The sequence below is a fragment of the Cadophora gregata genome (genome assembly GCF_030347475.1).
Source record: "Cadophora gregata isolate MNR1 chromosome Unknown scaffold_14, whole genome shotgun sequence".
In the NCBI taxonomy this organism is placed as follows: Eukaryota; Fungi; Ascomycota; class Leotiomycetes; order Helotiales; family Ploettnerulaceae; genus Cadophora; species Cadophora gregata.
Window position 1 is genome coordinate 1,662,889 of NW_026695937.1, and position 22,670 is coordinate 1,685,558.

Below are 22,670 nucleotides of genomic sequence, written 5' to 3' on the forward strand. Positions count from 1 at the left end.
GCCTTAACTTCCAGCTCTTGACCGTATTCCACCTCCAACCACTCGTCTCTTCGACACAAAGTTGACGTCGAACCTCGAAACCTCTGAATATGACGGCGTGATCTCCATCAAAATCTCGAGCTACTAGCGAGCGAACTCTGCGAGCTATGACACGGGGCTAGACACCCCTCTCGACACTCCCAACGATCATACTTCCGAATGACGCTCCTATCAAAGATTTCGCTCTCTTTCTCGAACACCAAAAGATCTTAATTGAAACTTTCGGGGAAAGGAAAGATATCATATCATAGTCATGTGTGTATCCCGGTGAGAAGAAAGAAGAGTTCTGGTCAGGTAAAATTCGGCTGTGGTATATATGTTGACCTGATTGCATCTCGTCTCCTTCTCGTATTTCAACTCACATTCGTATAAGACATTATATCTCAGATATCTCTACAGTTCAAACTTCAGATGTTACTATTATCAATTGTTTCCCGCCCCTGATATTTGCCAACAAATCTTTGCTTAGCTTCACCAATCGAGGAGGCCCTTAGCATTCGCGTTGCAAGTTGACCCAGGATTCTCGAGCTCTCGACAAACTATCTCAGTTAGTTTCTGATCGGAGTGAGATGAAAGTGCGTATTCTGCAAGACTTTCTTACAATCATCATCCACTTTTCCTTCTCGAGAAAAGCTCTGCTCCCTTACCGCGGGGTAGATCTCCCCTCCAGCGTTCTTCTCCGCAGCAATATGGACACCCAAGAGTCTGTTGAGCTCTCCTTGCTTTGCAACCAAAGAAGCAAGAGCCATGATAGGCTCTTCATTGCGCATTATGCGTTGTTGTCTGGCTGTTAATTGCTTGATCTCCCAATTTAATTCACTCCTCAGTGAATCCATATCTATCGTGGTCAGATGATCGTTGGCATAGATACTGCATTCTAACGTTGTGCTCTTGGCAGACTTTGGCACTGCTTTCAGTATCAAGATGATGTTGGGCCCAATTCTTCGCATAATTGTTGTATGCCCGAGTTCGAGGTCGACCCGGCTTCCAGCTCCCAAACCAGGAAGAATTACGTACCAGCGCTTCTGCTTCTTTTCCTCTTGCGGCGATAGTGTACCTAAAAGGAGAGATCAGATCCGAGCACTTATGTCCTGCGATGCACATACCGAGAAGTTTCCAATTGAAAGCTCCCTCTGTTTTCCATTCCTCGAGGCACTTCATTTTGGACACACTCCACTTCCTCAGCAACACTTCGCTTCCGTGGAGATCGAAAGAATCCACATGGGTTGATGCATCAAAGTTCACGTAGACCATGGACAGGACAATCGAAGTTTTTATCTCCCACAACCCATTCGTTTCCTTGTCAAATCCTGGCACTTTGTCGAACTCAGGGGCTTTGACAAGCTTTCCTCTCGTGTCATAGCTCCAGCCGTGGTACCTGCATCCGAGCACGGTCGAGCTGCCAGATTCCTTCTTGGTTACAGCATATGCTCTGTGCCGGCACACGTTGTGGAATGCGCGGATCTCTTTATCCTTTCCGAGGATGACAATGAATGAGAATCCAGCGATATCGAAAGTTCGATAGTCACCAGGCTTCTGGAACCTAGATGCATGGGTGACGAAGAGCCATGTCTTGCGTCATTAGTGTTTTCCTTAATTCTTTGGTACAAGCCGCACCTACCTTGCTGAATATTGCACGTTTCTCAACTTCGAATAACTTCTCGTCCGACCACCAACTTGGAGACTGCCTCAAGTCCTCATATATTTCTAGCGCTTTGGCATGCTGGACTGTGTCACCTGTTCCGGATTTGGGTTTTATGGTCTCCTTCTTGTAGTTGCTCTGGGCATTCCGAGAATTCAAAGCATAAGCGATGACCAATAAAATGCTAATACCAAGTGTGTATAGCAATGCGTCCAGAGAAACGAAAATATTATCCATGCTTACTACTTGCTTGTTTCAGTCACGTGGTCTTTACGAGCACTTTGACTTTCGTCCCAACACTTGCGAGATGCTGTGGTTATAAATATAGCTTGGGTACTGCTAACGTATGCAGATGATTTTGGAGCAAGATTCCACGCCAATGATACCTTTGTCCATGTCCTCGTTCCCACGATCATTCCATCCTTTGATGCCTAACGATGCAAGTTTGCTATCAAACCCCTCCCGCATCCGGTCCATACATCCAGGCTATGCACTGAGGCGGCACCTCGTGGTGGGATATCATGGGATGACCCAAGAATTCTTCCTGTCTCAGATAATGCATAGGATTCGTGGCAACGTGAGAGGTCAGTTATGAGTAATACAAACATACGCGGAAGGGATGTGTCAAATCCAATTGGACACTTGGGCGGCTTAGACAGTACCATTCGTGCGCGTTCCTGAGCACCGCATATGCTTTAGTGAGAACCAACTTCTCTGGATCGCATATCCGCTTTCGGAACGACTCCCCGGATGGCTGGCCAATGACAGTGTCGGCTATGCAGCATCACGTTGAACAGCATCAGACGACGACATCAGTGCGTTATCTGACAAATATGTTCGATATGAGTGTTGGAAACCAACTGGTGAGAAGCAAAATATTACTCTGGGTCCGGGATTCAATGTTCATCCATCATTCTTATTGTCAATCATGGATTCATTGAGCAGAACACTCCCAGCTTCTTGGTTTTGTAGCCCAGCACTCTACCAGCTGGAAAGACGAGCTGTATTTCTGAAGGTAGGTTCATCCATCGCTACCATGGATCTGGAACTAATCACAGAGATCCAGTCGTGGCATTTCTTGGGACCTGTGACTCGTTTCCAAAAACGAAACGAGCCGGTTGTTTATGACATCGCTCAAGTCAAGATCATGGTCGAGAATCGAAGTCCATACTCTGAGGAAATCAATACAGATGGTATCGTCGTATTCGCAGACGAGAAGGTAACATTCATCCAGAGTCCAAGATTCGTCGCTGACACCTTCTCAGAACCGCCGCATCAAAAGCCACCTCACCGCAAGCGGCCTCGTTTTCGCCACCCTATCAATGGACACCCCTACCTTCGATGAATACTTTCCCGGTCTCGAGCAGCTGACCAATACTGTGGATTTTACCAAACTTCCTCATCGGCGAAGCATCTCGTATGAAGGTCGCTTCAACTGGAAAACAATGTTAGTCTCACTAATTAACCCCACTCTTGCCCCTTCTAAGCTTATGCGCGACAGGATCGATGGCTTTCAAGAATGTCTCCACTGCCAGTACACACATCCCACTTTCTCCAAGTACTACCCACTGACGTTCTATTCTGTTACGAACCATACGACGTGGTCTCAACATGTGGCAGACCCTTCCAAGCCTGCTGACGGGTTGTTCCTTTACTTCTTTCCTATCTCCACCCTGAATGTATACGGAGGTGGCATGTCCTCCTTTCGCACTCTTCCATCAACCAACCCGGTAAGCACACCTCCTTATTTCTCTCCTCGTTGATCTGTATTCTTCTTCTAAAGACTTGTATTGGAAATGGTGCCTCAAGACGCGACATCTGTAACACGTCGGCAATGTATTTGATGGTGCTTACTTTACTTAGGGTGTGGCGAGAATGGTCTTTGATTACTACCACAGTGGTACAGAGGAGGAGTTCGAAGCGTATTTTAAGTTTGTCCGACAGGTCGCCATGGAAGACTTCGAGTTATGCGAGAAAGCACAAGAAAATCTCGAGCGGGGCATTTATGGTGAAGGTATTTTGAATCCAGTCAAGGAGAATGGTGTTTTGTTCTATCAAGGTAGGGTTAGAGAATGTGTTTATAGGCAGTTTGAGACTGAGAAAGCAAAGAAAGAGGCCAGGGAGCAGAAGAACTGGGAGATGGGAGAAGCGACGATAAGTGGAGTTGTAGTTAACGAGGCGACTGTTGCTGTCAAGTGACACGCTTTGATCCTTTGGTTCTGTCACTTATTCAAAACAACGAGATCTTTCGTTGTATTTATCTCCTATATCATTCTGACCCATTTGAATATTGTGTAGAGTATATGGCGTATATCAAGTGAGGAAGTAGGAACACGTGATAAAAGACGATTCTTGAATTGCTTAAGTTACGACTATCGAGAGCTCGAGGCTCCTTATATAGACGATATTACGCTTCTAGAGTATTCTACGTGGCGTATTAGACTACGTAATAACACGTAATAGCTACGTAATAAGACGTAATAGTTACGTAGTATTTACGTCACGTGGTAGCTTAGCGAAGCTAAGCGAAAGCTCTAGAAACTCCTAAAGTAGCGAGGATTACAAATCCAACATATTGCTTTCTGAAATTTCCGTTATTGCCAGCCCTCGATGATGAACTCTTTAGAATGCGTAGACACGTCCGAGGCTGCAGAGCATTCATTACCAGCAGAGCATATGATTTTTTGCAGCCGGAATGCATCAATCTCCTCGAATCAAATATTCCTGAGCACAGCCTGCGAGAATTTCTCTGTCCCTTTCAACACATCTTTGGTGAATTTCCGAGGGAATTATCTCTGGCGCCTGACATCGAACCGGGCAAGGGAATCGATCAACATCTTCTCTGCTCGGCGATGTCCATCTGTAGATAAAGTTGATCTCAAACCGCAACGGACCAATAACCTTCATCGCCTTCTGCTTTCTTTGGGTTGACCAGCCACCAGGTATTAAAGATGATGGTGCAGCGCTTTGGAGCAAGTCCCTGGCAGTACTTTCGTGATATCGTCGATTTGCTGACCACCAAAGGCCATCTTGTCGAGTTAAGGTAGACTGCTTCTCCTGTACTAGAGTAACCTGCTGTAGGCCTTTCCACATGATGTGTCTGAACATAACGACGGTGCTAATAGTCGCATGACGAATTGCCATGAAACCCTCCAAAGCGCGTCTGTAGCATGGCCGCTGTCTTATGTGTTGAACCTGCTCCAAAACGTCGACACAGAAATTGAAGTCTTCAGGTCCGTGGCCCGTGACCAGACCTGACGATAGGTACCCCAGCTTCGATTCTCCATGATCAAAGTAGTCCAGCTTGAAATTGATAAAGTATGTATTGCGTGAACCTTCATCCTGCAGCATCATCCTCTCCACCAATCGTGGCTCCTCTGCCCTCCATGTCTCATCTGGCTCTAGCATCGTAATTTCCATGTATAGTCGACGACGATCGTGACAGATGGTATAATATCATAAACCTTCTTCTCGAGCTTCGCGACTAACGTGAACAATGGCAGGATGCCGAGCTTGGCCGTCGACATTCGAATTCCATGGATGGATGTGCTGCTCACCCGGTGTATGTCCTTCGAAAAGCTTGACACATCTAAACTGCTGTTAATCAATTTGGACGTGAGAGTTGGACAGTAGATGAATACCTGGGTTCTGCCACCATCCGTGCGTATATCATAATTCGGATCTCTTTTGGTAGCTGCTCAAATAGCTCGAACTTCTCTAATGGCGAGCAAGTTGGAACTGGCATCTTCTCGATGAAGAGCGGAGGCAATGCTGAAAGGAGAGTTTGAAGTCTGTTTCTGTCGGAAATATTGATTCGATGTGGGGGCATTATTTGCCTTTGCAAGGTGTGATCTTTGGCGAGAGCTTCATGCAGTGACAAGTTGCCATTTAGGGGTTGTCTTAAGCCTGCAACATGGCAGCAATCTTTGGCAGGATGTGGCTCGCTGAATGTTGATATGTTGGCAGCGGGAGGAATCATGTCTGCGAGAGCTGCGAGAGTTTGACGGGGCGTGACTTTGGGCATGCCGGGTTGCTGAGGTTCCTCATTGTTCTGTTTAGCGGGCATACCAGGGTGCTCGGTGGACATTTCGATATTGGCAGTCGGCATCTGACACTTGATGCTGTCGTTGAGATTGAGTCTGAGATGGCGTCAAGAATCTTCCGGGGAGTCGTTCACACTAGGAAAAACAGATATACCTGCTCGAGGTGAGAGACTGCGCTAGTGGGTAGCAAATGAGGCAACTTCATGATTCATTGCTGAAAGCCCCCTTCCCTCAATTCCAGGGTGGCCAAAAAGTCAGCCGGCTTTTAAGTCAATCAGTCAGCTGTTAAAAAACTATCAGCTAATCAGCTCAAAGATATTTATAAGCCAGTCAGCTCAAATATAGTCAGCTTATAAGCTAGCTTAAAAGCTAGCCCTTTTTTTTTGGACGATTTTGGAGTAAGGTTTTAGTATGTAAGGGGTCGATTTTGATGCTTCGCTTACGAGGAATAGAGGTCCCGGAGCGGAAAAACTACCTCTGATTAGCTAGAATTAGGCGGTCTGGCGTAGCAGGATAATTAAAGCTCGTCCTGAAGCCACCTTTATTGTATACTAACTCTCTAATTCTATTATGTGAGCGTGTTTTCTCGTCTTCTTCTATATAAACTATACTATACAGTTTAAGATTATCAGGTCAATTGTTATAGTATTAAGAGTGCCTGAAAAACTAGCAGAGAAGGGGGATAATAGAGCTTATAGCGGTATTTAATGCAGTTGGTCTTAGGAGGGATTTTTAGTATACGTCTATTTTTAGAATCAGCTTTTAAGCAGCTTTTAAGCTGCTCAGTTCAAGCTATTCAGCTATAGGTTTACACTTAAGCCGGTCAGCTGCAGAAGTAGCTCAGCTGATGGCTGACTGATTGGCTTTTTGGCCACCCTGCTCAATTCTGCCTCGGTATCACGTTATTGAAACTGACTAGCTAAAAGATCACTTGAGTTTTGAACCAAAATTCACCACTCTCCGTCGTAGTCCACAAAAGGCATTGTCTTGAATCAGAGTTGCAGGGAGCATGTTGACAGAGCACACATATTTCCCAGAATTTTTGCTAAGCCAAAATAGAAAGCGATTGAACTCAGGGCTGTACGGCCTCGCACCACCTGTATCTTGCAATGAAATTTTACCACCTCAGCACTGCTTCGATGGTCCTGTCATGCCATTTCAATGACTTTAATATACGTCTCACTCATAGGGCAAGTCTTACACCAACACGGCTCCAATTCACACCACCAGAACTATGCTCTTCCCAACCTTTCCAATCTCTCCTTGTACTAGAGGCATTGAAGGCGGAATTTCCTGGGCAACGACTAATGATCTTTCAGCAGCTTCCGAATTGGAGTTGAGCTAGCAGTTTTCCCACAGCCGCCTGATCTTCAGCCCGAGTGCGTGCTACAGTAGTAGCAAAACTTTCTTGAATTGCAACTCGAGCAGCAGCCCTGTAACAGGATCTGCTGGAAACATGCAGTGAAATTGTGATTTACAGGGGACCTCTTTGAATCCCATCCACTTATTACGGTTCCACTTGAACCTTAGGGCGAATTTCACCGGAGGAAGCGGCTGGCGAAGCGGGGTCGTGAAGATCGATAGCCCACCTCCCAAGAAATTTGGTACAGACGAGCGTGCTGGAAAAGAAGGACTTGCCTGGACTCTGACGCAATCATCTCCCCGATTATTATCCGGATCTCTGCTGGAAGCTGCATGAACAGCTCGGGTTTCTTCAACGTTAGACCCGTTGTGGATGGACTACGCTCAATAGTTAAAGATGGCAGCCGCGACAAGAGCCAACTGAGTCATGTTTTTGACTTTGTAATATTCATGGTTGCATCATTAATATACAGCCTCGAGAACTTATTGCAGAACCCATCCATCTCGGTAGCTATGCTGGTACAACATTCCGTGTGAGCGACTCTTTCGTCGATCTGATTCATGGCAGCAATGAGAGATGTGTATGACCATAATCCCTTGTTTAGGATACTTGGACAATTTGATTTCGAGTTTCGATGCATGCCGGACATTGGAGAGGACCTCGTAGCAGCAGTCCGGGATCTTGCGCCTGCTCTAAGTGGACGGCGATCCGATGTTGACATTGTGAGAATATTCTGCTGTCGATCTGCTACAACCATGTGCTCTACCACGCCGTCAAAACACGTCAAGGCTGGGCTTAGATTAATTGTCAGTGATGCGATAAGCGTGATAGCGTCCGTGACCAAAATTGTCTGATATCGTAGAAATTAGGCTGCCAGATTATCGAAAGTTTTCAGGATGCAGAGTAATATGATGGAATTTGGAAAAGAAATTCACTTTTGAAGATCTTGGATTGCTTAGAGATCATTTCATTAGGCAATGGATGTACACGTGATGGTTCTGAAACCTATTAAAGGTATTCTGCCTGGCTACCAATTTATGCTGCCTGGGACAAGATTTCTTTTTCGTAGAAATTTATCATCGAAGTCTCAATCGTGATACTAACAAAATCTCCCGGCGCCAACCTAATAGCACCAAAGAACGCCATTGCTGGTTCTGGCGTAGGTAGAGTTTCTCGCTTAATTTTAGCTTTGTTGTTTGTTTGTACGTCCACTCTCCACATAAACACCACCTGCTGCAATTCAGCCCTGCACGCGAAACCACGATTTTCAATAGCAGATATCCGAAATGAAAAACTCACATCACAGAGAAATCTCCGCTACGGCAAAATTAGGCCCTACTGGCGATATGCCACCCGCAGACCACGACGTCCTTCGACATACAGAGAGTCTGACGGTTTCTCCTCTTTCCCTTGAACCCGATCTACTAGAGTCAGCTTGTCGAGCTGTGAATAACGACTTGAAAGCAACTCTTGAAGAAGATGGAGAGGTGGCTACTGGAGCTGTCAACGAGTACGAACATCCCCATCTCGACCAAGATATCAGGGTGGCACAATCGGGCTGACCAGCCGGCAGAGAATTCACACCAGACGCCATAAAGATCCTCGTTGGGCCTCTTCATCAAGTTTTCATCATCCATCGAGTCCAAATATGCGCCATATCTACGTACTTTGCAAGGATCTTTGTATCGGCTTCAACTTTGCAAGTGGTTCTCCCCGACATCGAGCCCAAGGTCTTCGAACTCGCAATCGATTGGCTGTACAACAGATCATTCTTGTCGCATTCAATTCAGAGTATTGGACTCGATATGCTGATCGACATCTACCTCCTCGGAGATCTGATCGACTGCCCCACCCTAAAGAACTATACAATGGACCTCATACAAGACAACATGTACGGCGCAGTACGGAGAGGGAAATTAGGTATGAGTCTGTCGCTGAACCAAATCAGAAAGGTCTTTGTAGGCACAAAGAATGCTGAAGATGCTCCTATTCGTACGTTCGTCGCAGCTCTGGTATCCTACAGGCTGATATTTGGAGACAAACCTGAGAGGCTGGAGCCCATCTTCGAGGTGCCTGGATTTCTCAGGGATTTTGCTGCTTTCCAAAGATCGTCATTGAAGGAGTCAGATGGGGCTTGGTACACGCCCGTCAGTTTACGAGAAGATCCAAGAGTTCGAGGATTCCACGACGTTGGGGTTACGAGGAAAGGTTTTCATATTTGCAGCTTTCATGTCCATGAGGAGGGAGATAAATGCTCATCCGTCGAAAATCATGGGGAAAATGGTAACGATATGGCCCAGAGAGACGGCGACCAGCATTACTGTCTCGAACGTGAGCGGGTGGAAGAAGAGGAAGGAGCGGTAATCATAAATGGTCAGATATTGCGTTGATTGTCATGGATGGACGACGCATGGAAGGAGAGGAAACAATTTATACAATCACCGAACAGGCTGCTGGACAGCTGCAGTGTCCGTCGAATATCATATGCTCAGAGTTGTATGATATCCTTTCTCTGAAGTTTAGTTCTCATGAAGCTGTGGAACTCATTGGAGGTTGACAGAACTTCTAGATTGCTAGCAACGCAAGATCTGTCTTGTAAAAATTTCCGAACAATTACTTCTCATTCGACTACGGCTGTCTTACGTCACGCTCGATCCATGTCCCTGACGCTCTCTAGAAAGCCCTGCAAGACCCTGAGACCTGCACCCGAGGCGGTCCAACATCCACTGTCTGTGCACCCACAAGAATAGTGTAACTCCCATCGACACCATCAAAAGCACAAGTAGCTCCTCCCAAAGAACCGATCTTGGAGACACTGAGATTGTTGGCTGTGTAAGTCAGCCTGATGCTCCCCATTTCTATGCACTTCCGGTTTGGGTGTGATGGAGGTATCTACTAATTGGAAAAACGCTTCCATCAGTAGGGACAGAGAGCGTGTATGAAGCTCCAGCGGCTCCAGTGAAAGTAATCTGAGCCTCAAATTGTCTTGCCTGGACTGCAGGTGCTGCATGGGCGAGGCTAGCTGCGAAAGCGAGGATGGCGGTAGCGGTGAAGGTCTTCATTGTGGATTAAAGTATCTGCAGTCGCAAGAGAATTGGAATTTCGGAATCTGTGTCTGGCGCTACGACTATCAGATATGAATTTGATGATGTTATTGTTGATGATATTGAAGGACGAGAAACGGAATTCGAAGCTTTTTATATACAACCATCATGGCAAGGCAGGCGAGGTTTGCTAGAGAACTGCTGACCTCAATCCTCAGCTCGGCGACTTCAAATTTTCAGCACGGAATGATGCATGCATTCCCAAATTGGATACAATACGAGGTCTTTTCAAGATTAGAAATCACAAATGTCGTACAAACGCAAACATCATGCGTAGCAAACACGAATTACTGCATGGCAGTTTGCCGCTCCTCTAGAGATGAGGCTGACCAAGGCGGCCGCCACCGAGCCCAGAAGGATGATCATAGGATGAGTGGGCTCGTATTTGCCGATCTGAATGTTTGTATGCAAAGCTAAGCGCTACTGGTGCGATTATTAATATATCGTCAGCCTTGCCTCGGGTTTGATGTCACACAACCTCATGATGGAGGCTCCTGCCACTGCTGACAATTGCCGAAGCTTACTTGCAGCACCATACCTTGACGTAAACATCCAATCTACATGGCCATATCGCTGAAATGGTTCGATTCTATCTGCAATCTCAAAGTTGGAAATACAAGCAAGAAGTATACCTCGGTAGGTACAGTTTCTTTAATCACGTGGCTCATAGGCCACGTGATACAAGCAATAATCTACACTCTCAACCGCCTGAAATCTTTCGAATGATAGTGTAAATTTTCCTTATCACTTCGTTACTATATCTCGGCTGTAATAAAGTCCGATTAAACTACTAGATCTTGAGTTATAATGAAAAAAGGCTTTGGCTCCGTTTCGACAAGGCGGATTTTATGTTCACATTTCTGGATTTTTTCTCACTTGGATAAAACTTGCTTCGTGGAAGTCCTCTTCTGAAAAGGAAACGAACAGCATATTCGTACATGGCGTCGGCCAATATTCCGCTTTGGAGTTTGTCATTCCTTATCAACATGCCATGCAGCAGGGTTGCTGACGCAAGACCATTTTGGGTTAGTTTGATTCCGGCAAAATAAGAATCCTCGTCCGCGAGCAGGTATGTTTTGAGATATCGCGACTTCCATTGCCTCAATTAGCGTCTCACTTACAATGAGACAGTTTACATCTCAGAAGTAATAAGCATGTCGTCAACCGCAACTGAAATCGGCGCGATCCTTTCCAGCGCGATCAGAGTCTTGCGTGGTCTCAAATCAGCCGAAGAATTGATCTCAGCTTGGCCCTTACTCTATCAAAAAGCTCTTCAAAGTCTTCAAACTCTGTCTGAACTCGAGTACCGACTCTTCTTTGACCTGCCTGATGAAGAGGAGGAGGCCGCCAATCTTCGTGCGGCGACCACTCTCTCGCGGGAACAGCTTGTTGAGAAATGCATTTCCACCCCAAGAGATCTCACTGACAAGGAACTTGCTATCACAAAAGATCGATTCTAGACACCTCGCACCTCGAAAGAGATTTCAGCTTCGTTCAATGCACTGGGAAATACGAGCCATGATGGGATCAACACTTTTCTTGCTGCTCGTAATTTAAGCAAAGAGCAAGCTGCTTTTGACGTAAGCAAGAAAGAGGATAGAAGACGCAGATTGGCAGTGGAAAACAACGCATTGAAGGTAGCAGCCCAAGCAGCTCTCCCTTTTGCAAAACCTTGGATCCAGCAATTGCATCATTCGGGAAAGCCTCATTGGGGGTTCGTATGTCTTTACGATATTTCTGTTCAACAGCTTGGAAAGGAAAGAATTGAGGAACTCGAAAGCGCAATGTACCAGTTTTTTCGAGGAAATAGATTGGATCCAAATTATACCTGATGATTGATTCCTCTACGCCAATAATAGTAAGACAACATTTGTCAACGAGATCTTTGCCAAAACGACACGAAATCAGGTGCGACGTCCATTTAGTCTTCACCGAAACTATGCTCGAATCATTCGATCCTCCTAAATGCTCGCTGGACGAGTAATACATGGTTTACGCCAATCACGTGCTATCAATATCTGGACCAAAAGTACAGCAACTCTTTTACTTTAGACGGGGTTATCTCTCTCGGAGACAATATGATAATCCATCTTGGAATAAGGATATCAAAGATGCCTCGTTCTCCTACATCCAATCATTGCTGCACGGATCCTTGGGACTTCAACAATAGTAAGTGTGGAAGGACTACTCGTTTGTCATCCTACACCACTAAATGACCCACCTCACTTGGCCATGGTTCCATATTGATTGGTCCGCCATTCGTTACCAGCCGAATGAACATCATTTTAGGTCTAGCTTTGAAATGGGCGCTTAAAGGGATGGATTCCTCTAGGTTATATTTATGCCATCTTTACGCCAAATAAAACCCTACAGCAGAGTGCCAAAGCTGTCAATAATCATCGTCTCTTCGCCTCTACTCCGAAGTAGATTCAGCACAGTTTTACCAATCTTGCTCAAATCATCCGAGTTTTCTCCAACATGGCATCCTCAACCGCCGGCTTTGAGCCAATGCTGGCCAATTCGATGAGGGTGATGAGAAACCTCACGGCCCTTGAAGATCTCATTACAGCATGGCCAATCCTCGAGCAGAAGAGTTCATGCTCGCCTCCCACCTTGACCGACGCCGAACGTCGAATATTTCTCGATCTTCCAGACCACGACCTTGAAACCAAAAACATTCGTGCACTGACTGGCCTATCCCGTTAGAAACTGCTGGAACAAGCCCTGTTAAGCCCTGCCAACCTAACATTCGAAGAAACGATGCTGCTCAACGATCGCTTTTGGACACCCATTACGGCGGAGGAAAACGCTGCTGTTTTCCAAGCAATGGCAGCGAGTAGTGAAGATGGTCTTGACAGGTATCTCGCGGCTCGTGAATTGAATGGAGACGAGGAGGCGATTGAAATAGGTGCTAGTGAAAACTGGAAGCGAAAGCAAGCTCCAGAGCTAGAGAGGCAGCGTACAGCAGCTGAGGCGGCGTTACTATATGCCAAGGAATGGATTCAGCAGCTGTACAAGGAGAATCACACAAAATGGGGATACGTATGCCTCTACGATGCAGCAGCTCAGGAGTTTGATCCTGGTAAGTCTGCGAACCTTTACAAAACATGTGCACCAGCATTACGCGACCAATCGGAGAGAATCCAAAGCCAAATGCTCATTCATTTCCAGACCGTCTTGATCAATTCAATGATCGAATGGAAGAATTCTTCCGGACAGCTCTCAGACACAATGGATCCGCAGATATCATCAGCAAAAAGTGGATGATGTTTCCATTCAGTGCACCCAGGTGGGGATACGCCAGTGAAGGAGATGGCTCCATCTGCCGTCGTGCCTTCATGGCAAGCGTACCAAGATGGCGAAGATGTTACCTCGCTCGGCCCTCGGACGGATTATTTCCCAAATGGAATCTCTCAACTGGGGCTCTTTACTAACACATTCCTCGTCATTGATCCATAATGCATCAGCTCAGTTCTCCAAGAAAATCATTCTCCGATATTCGACTTGATGAGGATACAAGCTTGTGAAGCCGATTTCCCTGTTGCTGGGCGTAAATATGCGGAGGGGTAAGAAGGGTTCACGTGGGTTCGGTTGGATCAGCTGGTATACCACTTTTACGAATTGAGGATGAAAGTTGAAGCGACTGCGATGGATGAGATCTGGAAAGCGGCCCAAAGGAGTCGAGATCAGGCTTTTGTCAGTATGAATCATGATGAGGCTGTGATGGATATCACCAGCTCCAATGATGCCAGAGGTTTCACACCGGACAGTGTGTTGGGTAAAAGGTGGTATGCGATGAAGGATGCTCGAAATGCATGAAGTCCAAGCAACTCAAACGGAAATTCTCTGCACGGTATACGACGTATCTGTTTGTTTACATTGGCTCCTATCAGAAGCGAACTTTAGTCTCACATAGCTAGAACACAAAGATTATCCTGGTCGGGATTTCTGGTACGCTGTTGAGACAGCTAAAAGGTGTGACCGAGGGAGATTTATGATTTCAGCAACTTTGTCAGAATAACTTCCACAATCGGTATTATGTTATAAAACCCCACAGTCCACTAGATTATTGAAGCGAGGAAGGGACCCATCCTTCTTGAAGCTAGGGGGAGGGAGAAGCGGGGCACTAGTCTCGCCCTAGCCAGCAAACAAGCTTTCTTGCCGAACAAGGGGGACCACCATCGTCATCGCCTGCTGCTGACTTTCTTCCTTTCTTCACACTAAGCAACTTGCGAAAAGTAAAAGCGTGGTTGGATCTCATAAAAGACACTCAAATTCTTCTTTGTTGTCTCCAAAAGTATTCTGGCTTTCATCATCTTCTGCTTTGTTTTCATCTCTAATCCAAAACCCCCTCATCACGTTGATCTCCTGAACGGCTCCATCCACTTGGACAAGCCGTGGACACCTGCTTTGGTTCAACTGAGAAACATAATTGTCAAAGACCTCACATTAAGACTCTTGCTATCATGTGTCGGTGGTTTGCATACATCTCTGCCACCGAGCCATGTCTCCTCGAAGATGTCCTCGTCAGTACGTAATTCCCCTTCTCATCTTCTGATCGAGCTCAACCAACAATTTCTCAGCCCCAGCACACTCTCTCAGCAAACAAGTCCATCAACACTACCTACCTAAACTCCTCTCCCATGACCCCACCGTCAACGCCGAACCAACCACCCAAGCCGAAATCACAGCCCGCAACCGCCTCTTCAACGTCGACGGCTTCGGAATGGCATGGTACACACCCAGCATCTCAACCTTCTCTCCAAACAAAAAGCCACTCCACCCAGCTCTCTACCGCATCATCCAACCTCCTCTGCACGATGCGAATTTCCGCAGTATCTGCGCCAACACCGAGAGTAAAGTCCTTTTCGCCCATATCCGGGCCGCAACCTCAACGGCAATCACTCAGACGAACAACCACCCTTTCGTCTTCGGTATCCACACCATCATGCATAACGGTTATATTTCCGATTTCGCCAAAATCAAGCGCAAGATGTGCGAGCACATGACGCAAGAAGCATTCGAGCATATCCAAGGCGGCACAGACACCGAGCATTTCGCCGCCCTGCTCATCTCATTCCTATGCGCTCCTGGCGACCCCGCAAAGCCACACAGTGAGAACGACACCGCTGTCCCACCTTCTTGGGAGGAGTACCACAGTCCTGCGGAGATCCATTCAGCGCTGCAAAAGACCATCTCAACTATCATCGCCATCCAAACAGAACTCCTTGGCCCAGCTGCCGCCCAGCCAAATGATCTCAACATCGCAATCACAGACGGCCGATCTCTCGTCGCTTGTCGATTCCGGAACCACGCTACGGAACAGCCTCCTTCGCTGTACTATTCCACCACGGCGGGAGTGACGCTCAATAGGCAGTATCCCGATCATCCGGATGGGAAAAAAGGCCCCGATGGCTCAAGGAAGGGGAGTGGCGGGAAGGAGGGTGTGGACGGTGCAGAAGGGCGGAATCCGCTTGCGAAGAAGAGTGTGGGGGAGCATGGGAAGCATGTTATTGTTGCGAGTGAGCCGTCGACGTATAAGGATAAGGAGTGGACTTTGATTGGGAAGAATAGGGTTGTGCTTGTTGATGAGGGTGGGGAGGTGAAGGTTGAGGCATTGGACTTTTGAAGTGTGTGGTAGTTGGACTGAAATGCTAGAGGGCCGTCTCGTTACAGGCGATGCAATTTTTTTCTTGTTATTCCACGAAAAAGGCGTTCGTTCGTCTACTCTGTGGAGTGTGATGGCATTGCGGCTAGAAGCTAGTAAATATTAAAAGCGCTTGAGATAATCTTGAAACCTACAATATGCCGACATCTCGGCTAAGGAAATAACATTCCATAGAAATATCCAAGTATTTCTCCCAGTCCCGCCCATGTACTTACGGAAAAATTCGTCGAATTATTGAACGTCAAACATCCCTCAACACTCCTAAGGGTGTAAGTTAACCTTGAAGGAGAAGACATGTCAGCTAATCAGGGCGGGGGTAAGTTACCTTTTTGAAATGTTAGCCTCCTAACGGTCAACAAATCCCAATAAGTACGAGCTGACTCTTGGTCAACTGTCTGAAACCCGTTCAGTACTCAAGGTATACTTCTGGGGTAAGTATTAGGTAAGGTTGCGATTCCCCGAAGCCCAGCTGAAGGTTAGCTCACGTGCGGCTCACGTGCCGTATCTCACCTGTTACCCCACTTAAGGTTCTTGTCTCCTCTATCTACCTTACGCTGCGTACAGGAGAACGCAGGTTCCGCCTCACCGCGGGAGGTGCACCCACTTGCGTAGAAAAATAATTATATTGCTGTTAAAGAAAAATTGTAACTGTCAATTGACAATCAATTGATAGTGATAAGAATTACTTAGCAGTTGAGAGGTCGTTATTTCAGGAAAGTGCACCTCCCACGGTGGGGTGGAACCTGCTTTTTCATTTAAATTAGGTAAGGTTACGGAGGTAATACTGGCAAAAGCCAATCCTAAAAACTCAATCGCCATCATCCCTGGCCCAAACGCGATGAGCCCAAATCCGACATCCACCTCGGCACCCTAATAACGAGACATTTACCCAAAGTCCCAACGAACGCGACTAGCATCTATCCGGAAGGTGGTGGATGATAGGCGGGCAACTGCATATCTTGGCAGGCACCGTTGAGGCAAGAGAGCGGTCGCACCCTGCACCCGCTCGCCGCGCCGTTCGTCGTGTTTATCGACCTGCTCGATCCGTCCCAGTCTATCCGCCAAGAGGATATAAACCTTGGAATACGGACGCTTGATGCTTGTCGATATGTCAAGCTCCAACAAGCTTAACCAAGCATCGAACCATGTCTTTAAGCTTATCCACGGCGAGCACGGGCGGGATTGGAAGGTGCCCAGCGGTTGCATTCTTGCTCGATGGGGGAATTGAGCTGCGATCTTCCTGTTTTGTGCTCGGTGGCTCGGGAAGGTGCAGATGAGGTGCTGCGATGTTGGTCGTGGTCATGATTATAAGATGTCGTGGTGTTCCCCGCTCTCGAAGTTCCTTTCCCTCTCCCTATCCCGTCCTTTCGAGTTCTGGGGCATTCCTCACTTCATCGACGCCCATCATGAAGTTCACAGTCGTCACTCTGCTCATTGGCGCTGCTGCAGCTAGCCAAGGACCATATCGTGTCTTCGAAGAGCTCTCTTCTGCTCCGGAGCCATGGGTCCTGAAGGATGACGCTGCCAAGGTCGATCAGGACTTGAGCTTCAAGCTGCGCATCCATCTCAAGAACCGCAACGTTGCTGCTTTCCAGCAACAGGTCCTCGATGTCAGCACTCCTGGTCACGCCTCATACGGTCGTCATTTCAGCAGCAAGGAGATCAATTCCATGATCGCCCCTTCTGAGGAAGCCTTTGCCAACGTCCTCGGTTGGCTCGAGTCGTACAATCTCACTTCGAAGGCGACTGTCGAGAGTGGTTGGATCGTGATTGACTCCACTGTTGGCGAAGTCGAGACCCTCCTCGAAACCAAATACCAGATCTTCGAGAACACCGAGACTGGAAAGAAGGCTGCCCGCACTCTTGCATACAGTCTTCCCGCTGAGTTGCACGCCTACGTCGACATTGTCGCACCAACCATCAAGTTCAGTGCTCCAAAGCCTCAACTCTCAACAATCGTCAAGGGCTTCGAAGCGCCAAAGAACCTGAAAGTCGTTGGAACAGCTGCCGACATCCATGATGGCCTTGACGTCGTCGCTTGCAACACCACGATCACAGTGGACTGCATCCAAGCACTCTACAAGTTCAAGCACTTCCGAGGATCTCGCCGAAATGGAAACCAAATTGGTCTTGCTGGTTTCCTCGAGGAGTATGCTCAACACGATGACTTCCAGCAGTTTCTCACCACCTACGTGCCTGATGCTTACGGTGTTGACTTTGAAGAAGTGCTGATCAACGGCGGACTCAATACTCAAGACGCAACTGGGGGCCCTCAGAACATCGTCGAGGCAAACCTCGATATCCAGTACGGTGCTGGACTCGCCTACCCAACTCCCTCCATCTACTTCTCGACTGGCGGACGTCCTCCTGAGACTGTTGACTACGAATTGGACAACGAGCCCTACCTGGAATTCCTCACCTATCTCTTGGCCATGAAGAAGATTCCTCAAACGATCTCGATCTCGTATGGAGACAACGAGTGGGGTGTTCCAGCTTCATATGCCCATACTGTCTGTGATTTGTTCGCTCAAGTTGCAGCTCGAGGTGTGACAGTCCTGGCATCCAGTGGTGACTCCGGATCAGGAGACAATTGCACCAGCACCAACCCAAACAAGCTTCTTTATACACCAGCATTCCCCGCTTCATGCCCATGGGTAACTGCTGTCGGTGCCACCCGATACGTCGCACCTGAATTGGCCGTCTCTTTCTCTGGTGGTGGATTCTCCGATTTCTTCCCTCGCCCAGCTTGGCAAAACGCCGACGTCTCCTCCTGGTTGTCCACCAAAGCCGACCCAGCATATACCAAATACTTCAACGTTTCTGGTCGTGCGTACCCCGATATTTCCGCTCAGGGTGTCTACTTCCACACCATTCTGGAAGGCGAAGATGGTTTGGTCTCGGGAACCAGTGCATCTGCACCAGCTTTCGCGGCCGTCGTTGCATTGCTCAACAGTGACCGTATCTCCAATGGTCTCGCTCCATTTGGATTCTTGAATCCGTGGTTGTACACTGTCGGCAAGAGTGGACTGACGGATATCGTGGCCGGAAAGGGACGAGGATGTAGTCAGATTCCTGGATCAGGATTCCCAGCTGTTGTGGGATGGGATCCAGTCACTGGATTGGGTACGCCTGATTTCAAGAAGTTGAGACTTGCTAGTACTGGTATTGCCAGCTAGATATCTTGATGAGTTGGAGTCTGGGAGAAAGAGATTTGCTGAGGTCAAAAGTCATCTGGGAGGAAGTTTGAGACGTGTCTGTACTAGTCAGATACAATACAGATAATTCATATTGCTGCATTTCCTCTTTATTCCCATTTTCTTTTCTTCCAATCACTTCTCTACGGAATTATGAAAATTTATCCCAAGAGCAAATCTGAACCTAAAGGGAAATGAACACTGTAATAGCGAACGACAACTATGCGCAACATCGACCACCATCTCACCACGACTGACAGATCCCCCCCCCTCTCCCCATCCGGGCCAAATCGACAGACCTGTACCAACGACGTCAGAATATATAGCAGCGATCGTGAACCGTGGTTAAATGCTTTACGGCTCTCTCGGTCGGCGACGCTCGCAGCCTTGCTACTGTATGCCCGTACCATAAATTATCCGCGAGCTGTGCAGCTGACGACTTCAGCGAGTCAAAATGAGACAAGTTTTCTTCAATCTGACCGCCAAAACTCAGCCAAATACCTGCATTTTTCTATCCAGAGTCTATCCATTTCTTGCTCTCTTCGATCTGTGCTCGGAATCGGGAGGATTTTCCTGCTCAGAACTGTTCCTTTCAACTTGGCCCTCACTAATATCTGCTTCAAATGTCTTGATGGCCTTCAGACCCATGGCGATGTGCTTGGTAGTCATTTCGCTCCCGGTGCTGATTGCAATAGCATAGGCTGTCCGCACGATGTTCTTGATCTGCCGGCCATTTAATTCTTCTGTCGCAAGCCGGTCTAGGAACTGCTCCGTCATCCATGATGGGGGAGGGTGTTCAGGTGCGCCTCTTATGATGAACATCTTCCAAAGATTGCGCCGTAGTTGGCTTGATAGCGATGGGTATTTGATTGCGAGGTGGATGCGAGACTTGAATGCTGGATCAAATGAGTTGACGCGGTTCGTCGTCAGGAACATGATGCCCTCATAGTACTCCAGGACTCGAAGAAAGACTTCACTCAAAGTTAGCCAAACAGAGATGAAATTTCTGGTGGTGCAACGGATTTCTCACCGGAAACGAGACCATTCCGCTTCAAATCGTAAGCGCTCCGCTCCTCTAAGAAGATGTCTGCTTCGTCGATGAGCACTATGGCGTTCCATTTCGTTGCCAGGTCAAGAGCTGATGAGAGTTTTTCCTCGACCACGTTCGCACTGATACCGAGATCTCCAGAACTTACGGTATACAATGGCCTTTGAGTATGGTCTGCTACACTTTCTAGGCAATTACAATGAGATGGGTACCTAAACGGGGTGAGAGGAATTACCTGCAGTGAGAGTCTTGCCTACACCGGGGGTTCCATGCAGGAGGAAAATCATGCCTTTACCCTTCCCTCTGATCACGTCGTCAAAGTGCATTTTCTTATCTGTGTGTACCTTTACAAGCGAATGTACCATTTCTTTTTGGTATTCCGGAAGCAGAAGAGCCCCAAATGCTTTTGTGTTGAATGCGATATCTTTGATCTTGTCTACATCAAAGTAACACCACCGCTTGTTTATCAACGAAAACCCTGGAATCCGATGAGAGCAGATAAGGAAATCCTTATCTGTAAGTGCAAGATGCTCTCCTGACTCTGTACTGATGACGTGTGTGCCGTACGAGAATTCGGGCTCGTGGCTTGGGAACTTGAGGCCAAAGCCTTCACAGTCAATGATGATTCGACCTCTGATCTAGTGAAGGTTAGTCAATTATTTTGGGGACTTCCAGTTTGGGTCAGAGCGTACAGTTATGGATTGCAAGGGAAACTCATCTTCCTCTCCTTCAATGGTGCTTTTTCTATGTAGTGATAAAGCAGCTGCAGTCCCTTCATACCAACGATGGTGGATTCCTAACATGCTGATGAATTTTCTGCCTCTATTAGTCAATTCCTTGGTTATGCGGTCTTTCTGCGGATGGTATTCAAGGGGTAGGACGTTGAGTAATTGAAGTGGCTTGTAACCATCATATGGTCGGACAAAAATAATCGCTCCGGCATAACCAAAGTCTGTGCCATTGTAGTCTATTCGGTCGGCGGTGAGCGTCCATTGTCCATCGCAGCATTTTGGTTTGGGACATGGGCACCTCGTCATTGTCCTCAAGAGCAGCACTTTCTCGACATTATTTTTCTTTGTGTATATCAGACAGCCAGGTCGAAACGCCATCCAAAGTGTCAGAAATTCCAATCCGGGAAGAATAGATGGCTGGCAATTCATTAGGTTGTAGTAGCTCTTCACCTCTCTTTGTAAGGTCTTGTACATATACCTCAAGCCGAAGGCAATGTGTTCCTTCGCGATGGGGTCTTGGAGTTGGGATGCGTAGCGTTGGATCTCCTCGCGATAGTGAAAAATAGGTCTGGGAAGATCCCGAATGACGATCCTGCCTGAGTGTATGTTCATACCGGGGTAATCTTCGATGACTGCTCGGAGAGCCGCCTTGAGATACGGTGAGCGCACTTCCAACTCTGTAAAATCGAGCTCCTTGTTTCTTCTATAGAACCTTGTGAGCACAAGCGCCGAGTCGTGATCCCTATCCTTCAGCCTATCAAGGTCTCGTCTTGCACCAACTTGCAGAGTTATTTGTTCCCCCTGAGAATTGAAGCGAGCCTCGTACGTCTTGATTTCACAAGTGAGGCCTTCAGTGTCATCCGGATCCACTGCTCCTGAAAGGAATGTATGAGGATTGTGCCAACCAATGCCGTTAGATGCCATTGCAAGAGATTCCTGTGGAGCTTCGAGGATTGATCAGTCAGTGTTCAGTACTTGGAATAGTTGCTGGTCCGACCTTGATTTATCGTCGGCAAAGGTCCATCAATGGCTTTAAGTCTCCAGAGATGCCTACCACTGTGGCGTTTACGCTATCTCTCCCGTGTGCTACCAAAGAATCAATTTGGGAAGTTGGTGGCGAAACACGACAGCCAAGGGCCACATGTCACACCGCTCAGTCGATATGAAGCATCATCAGCATAAGCCCCAGAAAGTTCCAAGACGCATGGTTCATTCAAAAAAGAAAAAACTACATAGCCACCCTCAAGTAGTCTAGGCCACCACATCTGTTTTGAAGCATGCCTCGCGGGAGCCCGACAGGTCACTAAGCTGATAATCCCGGGTCAGCCTCGCCAGGGCTTCACGCCACCAATCGCGTTGTAAGGCTGTTCACGGATGGATTCCTCCTCCCAGCGCTGCAACATGACCTTAACAGCAGGGCCCCCTTGCAAGTGGAGGCAAGTTCTATCCCAAGTCCATTCTCGACGGTCCACCTGACAGAAGGTTGCTGATATCTGCTGCTTTCCGTCTGAACAAGGCTGTTCCTAAAAACCATCCAATGCTGTCGTCAGCGCTGGACATGGATATGTAGAATGAAAATTGAATTGGGGCTCTTCGGCTGACCTTGTCGGACGGCATCTTCGCCTCCATTTGACCAACCGTCTTTGAATTCGACTTCACTAAACGGGACATATTCCTTGTCATAGACTGGTGGGTGTCGTCTTGTAACTTGTTAGCATTAGACATATCTTTTACTAGTCGGATTCGGCGTACTTGCCTGGGAATTTGAGAGGTTTTGGGTTTGCTAGTAGTGGATTTGATTATCGAGATACTCTTCGAGAATGTACTCTCACAATTCA

General features: G+C 47.4%; 11 protein-coding genes across 11 annotated transcripts; 7 read left to right on the forward strand and 4 right to left on the reverse strand.

The window, feature by feature from the left end:
- Window positions 1-510: 510 nt before the first annotated feature.
- Window positions 511-1,918, reverse strand: ONS95_004574 (uncharacterized protein; the record flags this gene model as incomplete). Its single annotated transcript, XM_058497939.1, has 4 exons — window positions 511-578; window positions 641-1,096; window positions 1,146-1,611; window positions 1,661-1,918. The coding sequence occupies 4 exons, from the start codon at window positions 1,916-1,918 to the stop codon at window positions 511-513; spliced, it is 1,248 nt and encodes a 415-aa protein (XP_058352670.1).
- Window positions 1,919-2,609: 691 nt separating this feature from the next.
- Window positions 2,610-3,880, forward strand: ONS95_004575 (uncharacterized protein; the record flags this gene model as incomplete). The annotated part of the gene is made up of 5 exons (XM_058497940.1): window positions 2,610-2,696; window positions 2,748-2,900; window positions 2,947-3,128; window positions 3,183-3,411; window positions 3,545-3,880. 5 exons carry the CDS (start codon window positions 2,610-2,612, stop codon window positions 3,878-3,880), a joined length of 987 nt encoding a protein of 328 aa, XP_058352671.1.
- A 501-nt stretch (window positions 3,881-4,381) lies between these two features.
- On the reverse strand, window positions 4,382-5,768 carry ONS95_004576 (uncharacterized protein; the record flags this gene model as incomplete). The annotated part of the gene is made up of 3 exons (XM_058497941.1): window positions 4,382-5,082; window positions 5,146-5,270; window positions 5,323-5,768. 3 exons carry the CDS (start codon window positions 5,766-5,768, stop codon window positions 4,382-4,384), a joined length of 1,272 nt encoding a protein of 423 aa, XP_058352672.1.
- Window positions 5,769-8,892: 3,124 nt separating this feature from the next.
- Window positions 8,893-9,477, forward strand: ONS95_004577 (uncharacterized protein; the record flags this gene model as incomplete). The annotated part of the gene is made up of 1 exon (XM_058497942.1): window positions 8,893-9,477. One exon carries the CDS (start codon window positions 8,893-8,895, stop codon window positions 9,475-9,477), a length of 585 nt encoding a protein of 194 aa, XP_058352673.1.
- Window positions 9,478-9,760: 283 nt separating this feature from the next.
- Window positions 9,761-10,149, reverse strand: ONS95_004578 (uncharacterized protein; the record flags this gene model as incomplete). The annotated part of the gene is made up of 2 exons (XM_058497943.1): window positions 9,761-9,915; window positions 9,984-10,149. The coding sequence occupies 2 exons, from the start codon at window positions 10,147-10,149 to the stop codon at window positions 9,761-9,763; spliced, it is 321 nt and encodes a 106-aa protein (XP_058352674.1).
- Window positions 10,150-11,138: 989 nt separating this feature from the next.
- On the forward strand, window positions 11,139-12,410 carry ONS95_004579 (uncharacterized protein). Its single transcript, XM_058497944.1, has 3 exons — window positions 11,139-11,157; window positions 11,222-11,260; window positions 11,319-12,410. Exon 3 carries the CDS (start codon window positions 11,346-11,348, stop codon window positions 11,649-11,651), a length of 306 nt encoding a protein of 101 aa, XP_058352675.1. The 5' UTR covers window positions 11,139-11,157; window positions 11,222-11,260; window positions 11,319-11,345; the 3' UTR covers window positions 11,652-12,410.
- Window positions 12,411-12,669: 259 nt separating this feature from the next.
- On the forward strand, window positions 12,670-12,897 carry ONS95_004580 (uncharacterized protein; the record flags this gene model as incomplete). The annotated part of the gene is made up of 1 exon (XM_058497945.1): window positions 12,670-12,897. The coding sequence occupies one exon, from the start codon at window positions 12,670-12,672 to the stop codon at window positions 12,895-12,897; it is 228 nt and encodes a 75-aa protein (XP_058352676.1).
- A 54-nt stretch (window positions 12,898-12,951) lies between these two features.
- Window positions 12,952-13,458, forward strand: ONS95_004581 (uncharacterized protein; the record flags this gene model as incomplete). The annotated part of the gene is made up of 1 exon (XM_058497946.1): window positions 12,952-13,458. The coding sequence occupies one exon, from the start codon at window positions 12,952-12,954 to the stop codon at window positions 13,456-13,458; it is 507 nt and encodes a 168-aa protein (XP_058352677.1).
- A 1,459-nt stretch (window positions 13,459-14,917) lies between these two features.
- ONS95_004582 (uncharacterized protein) lies at window positions 14,918-15,820 on the forward strand (the record flags this gene model as incomplete). Its single annotated transcript, XM_058497947.1, has 1 exon — window positions 14,918-15,820. The coding sequence occupies one exon, from the start codon at window positions 14,918-14,920 to the stop codon at window positions 15,818-15,820; it is 903 nt and encodes a 300-aa protein (XP_058352678.1).
- Window positions 15,821-17,219: 1,399 nt separating this feature from the next.
- On the forward strand, window positions 17,220-19,144 carry SED4_2 (vesicle formation at the endoplasmic reticulum). Its single transcript, XM_058497948.1, has one exon. It carries the CDS (start codon window positions 17,266-17,268, stop codon window positions 19,033-19,035), a length of 1,770 nt encoding a protein of 589 aa, XP_058352679.1. The 5' UTR covers window positions 17,220-17,265; the 3' UTR covers window positions 19,036-19,144.
- Window positions 19,145-21,756, reverse strand: ONS95_004584 (uncharacterized protein; the record flags this gene model as incomplete). The annotated part of the gene is made up of 4 exons (XM_058497949.1): window positions 19,145-20,024; window positions 20,084-20,287; window positions 20,337-20,739; window positions 20,794-21,756. The coding sequence occupies 4 exons, from the start codon at window positions 21,754-21,756 to the stop codon at window positions 19,576-19,578; spliced, it is 2,019 nt and encodes a 672-aa protein (XP_058352680.1). The 3' UTR covers window positions 19,145-19,575.
- Window positions 21,757-22,670: the final 914 nt, after the last annotated feature.

Excerpts from the sequence above, each read along its gene's own strand:
- ONS95_004579 (XM_058497944.1), top strand. The coding sequence starts at position 11,346 with ATGTCGTCAACCGCAACTGAAATCGGCGCGATCCTTTCCAGCGCGATC.
- SED4_2 (XM_058497948.1), top strand. The coding sequence starts at position 17,266 with ATGAAGTTCACAGTCGTCACTCTGCTCATTGGCGCTGCTGCAGCTAGC.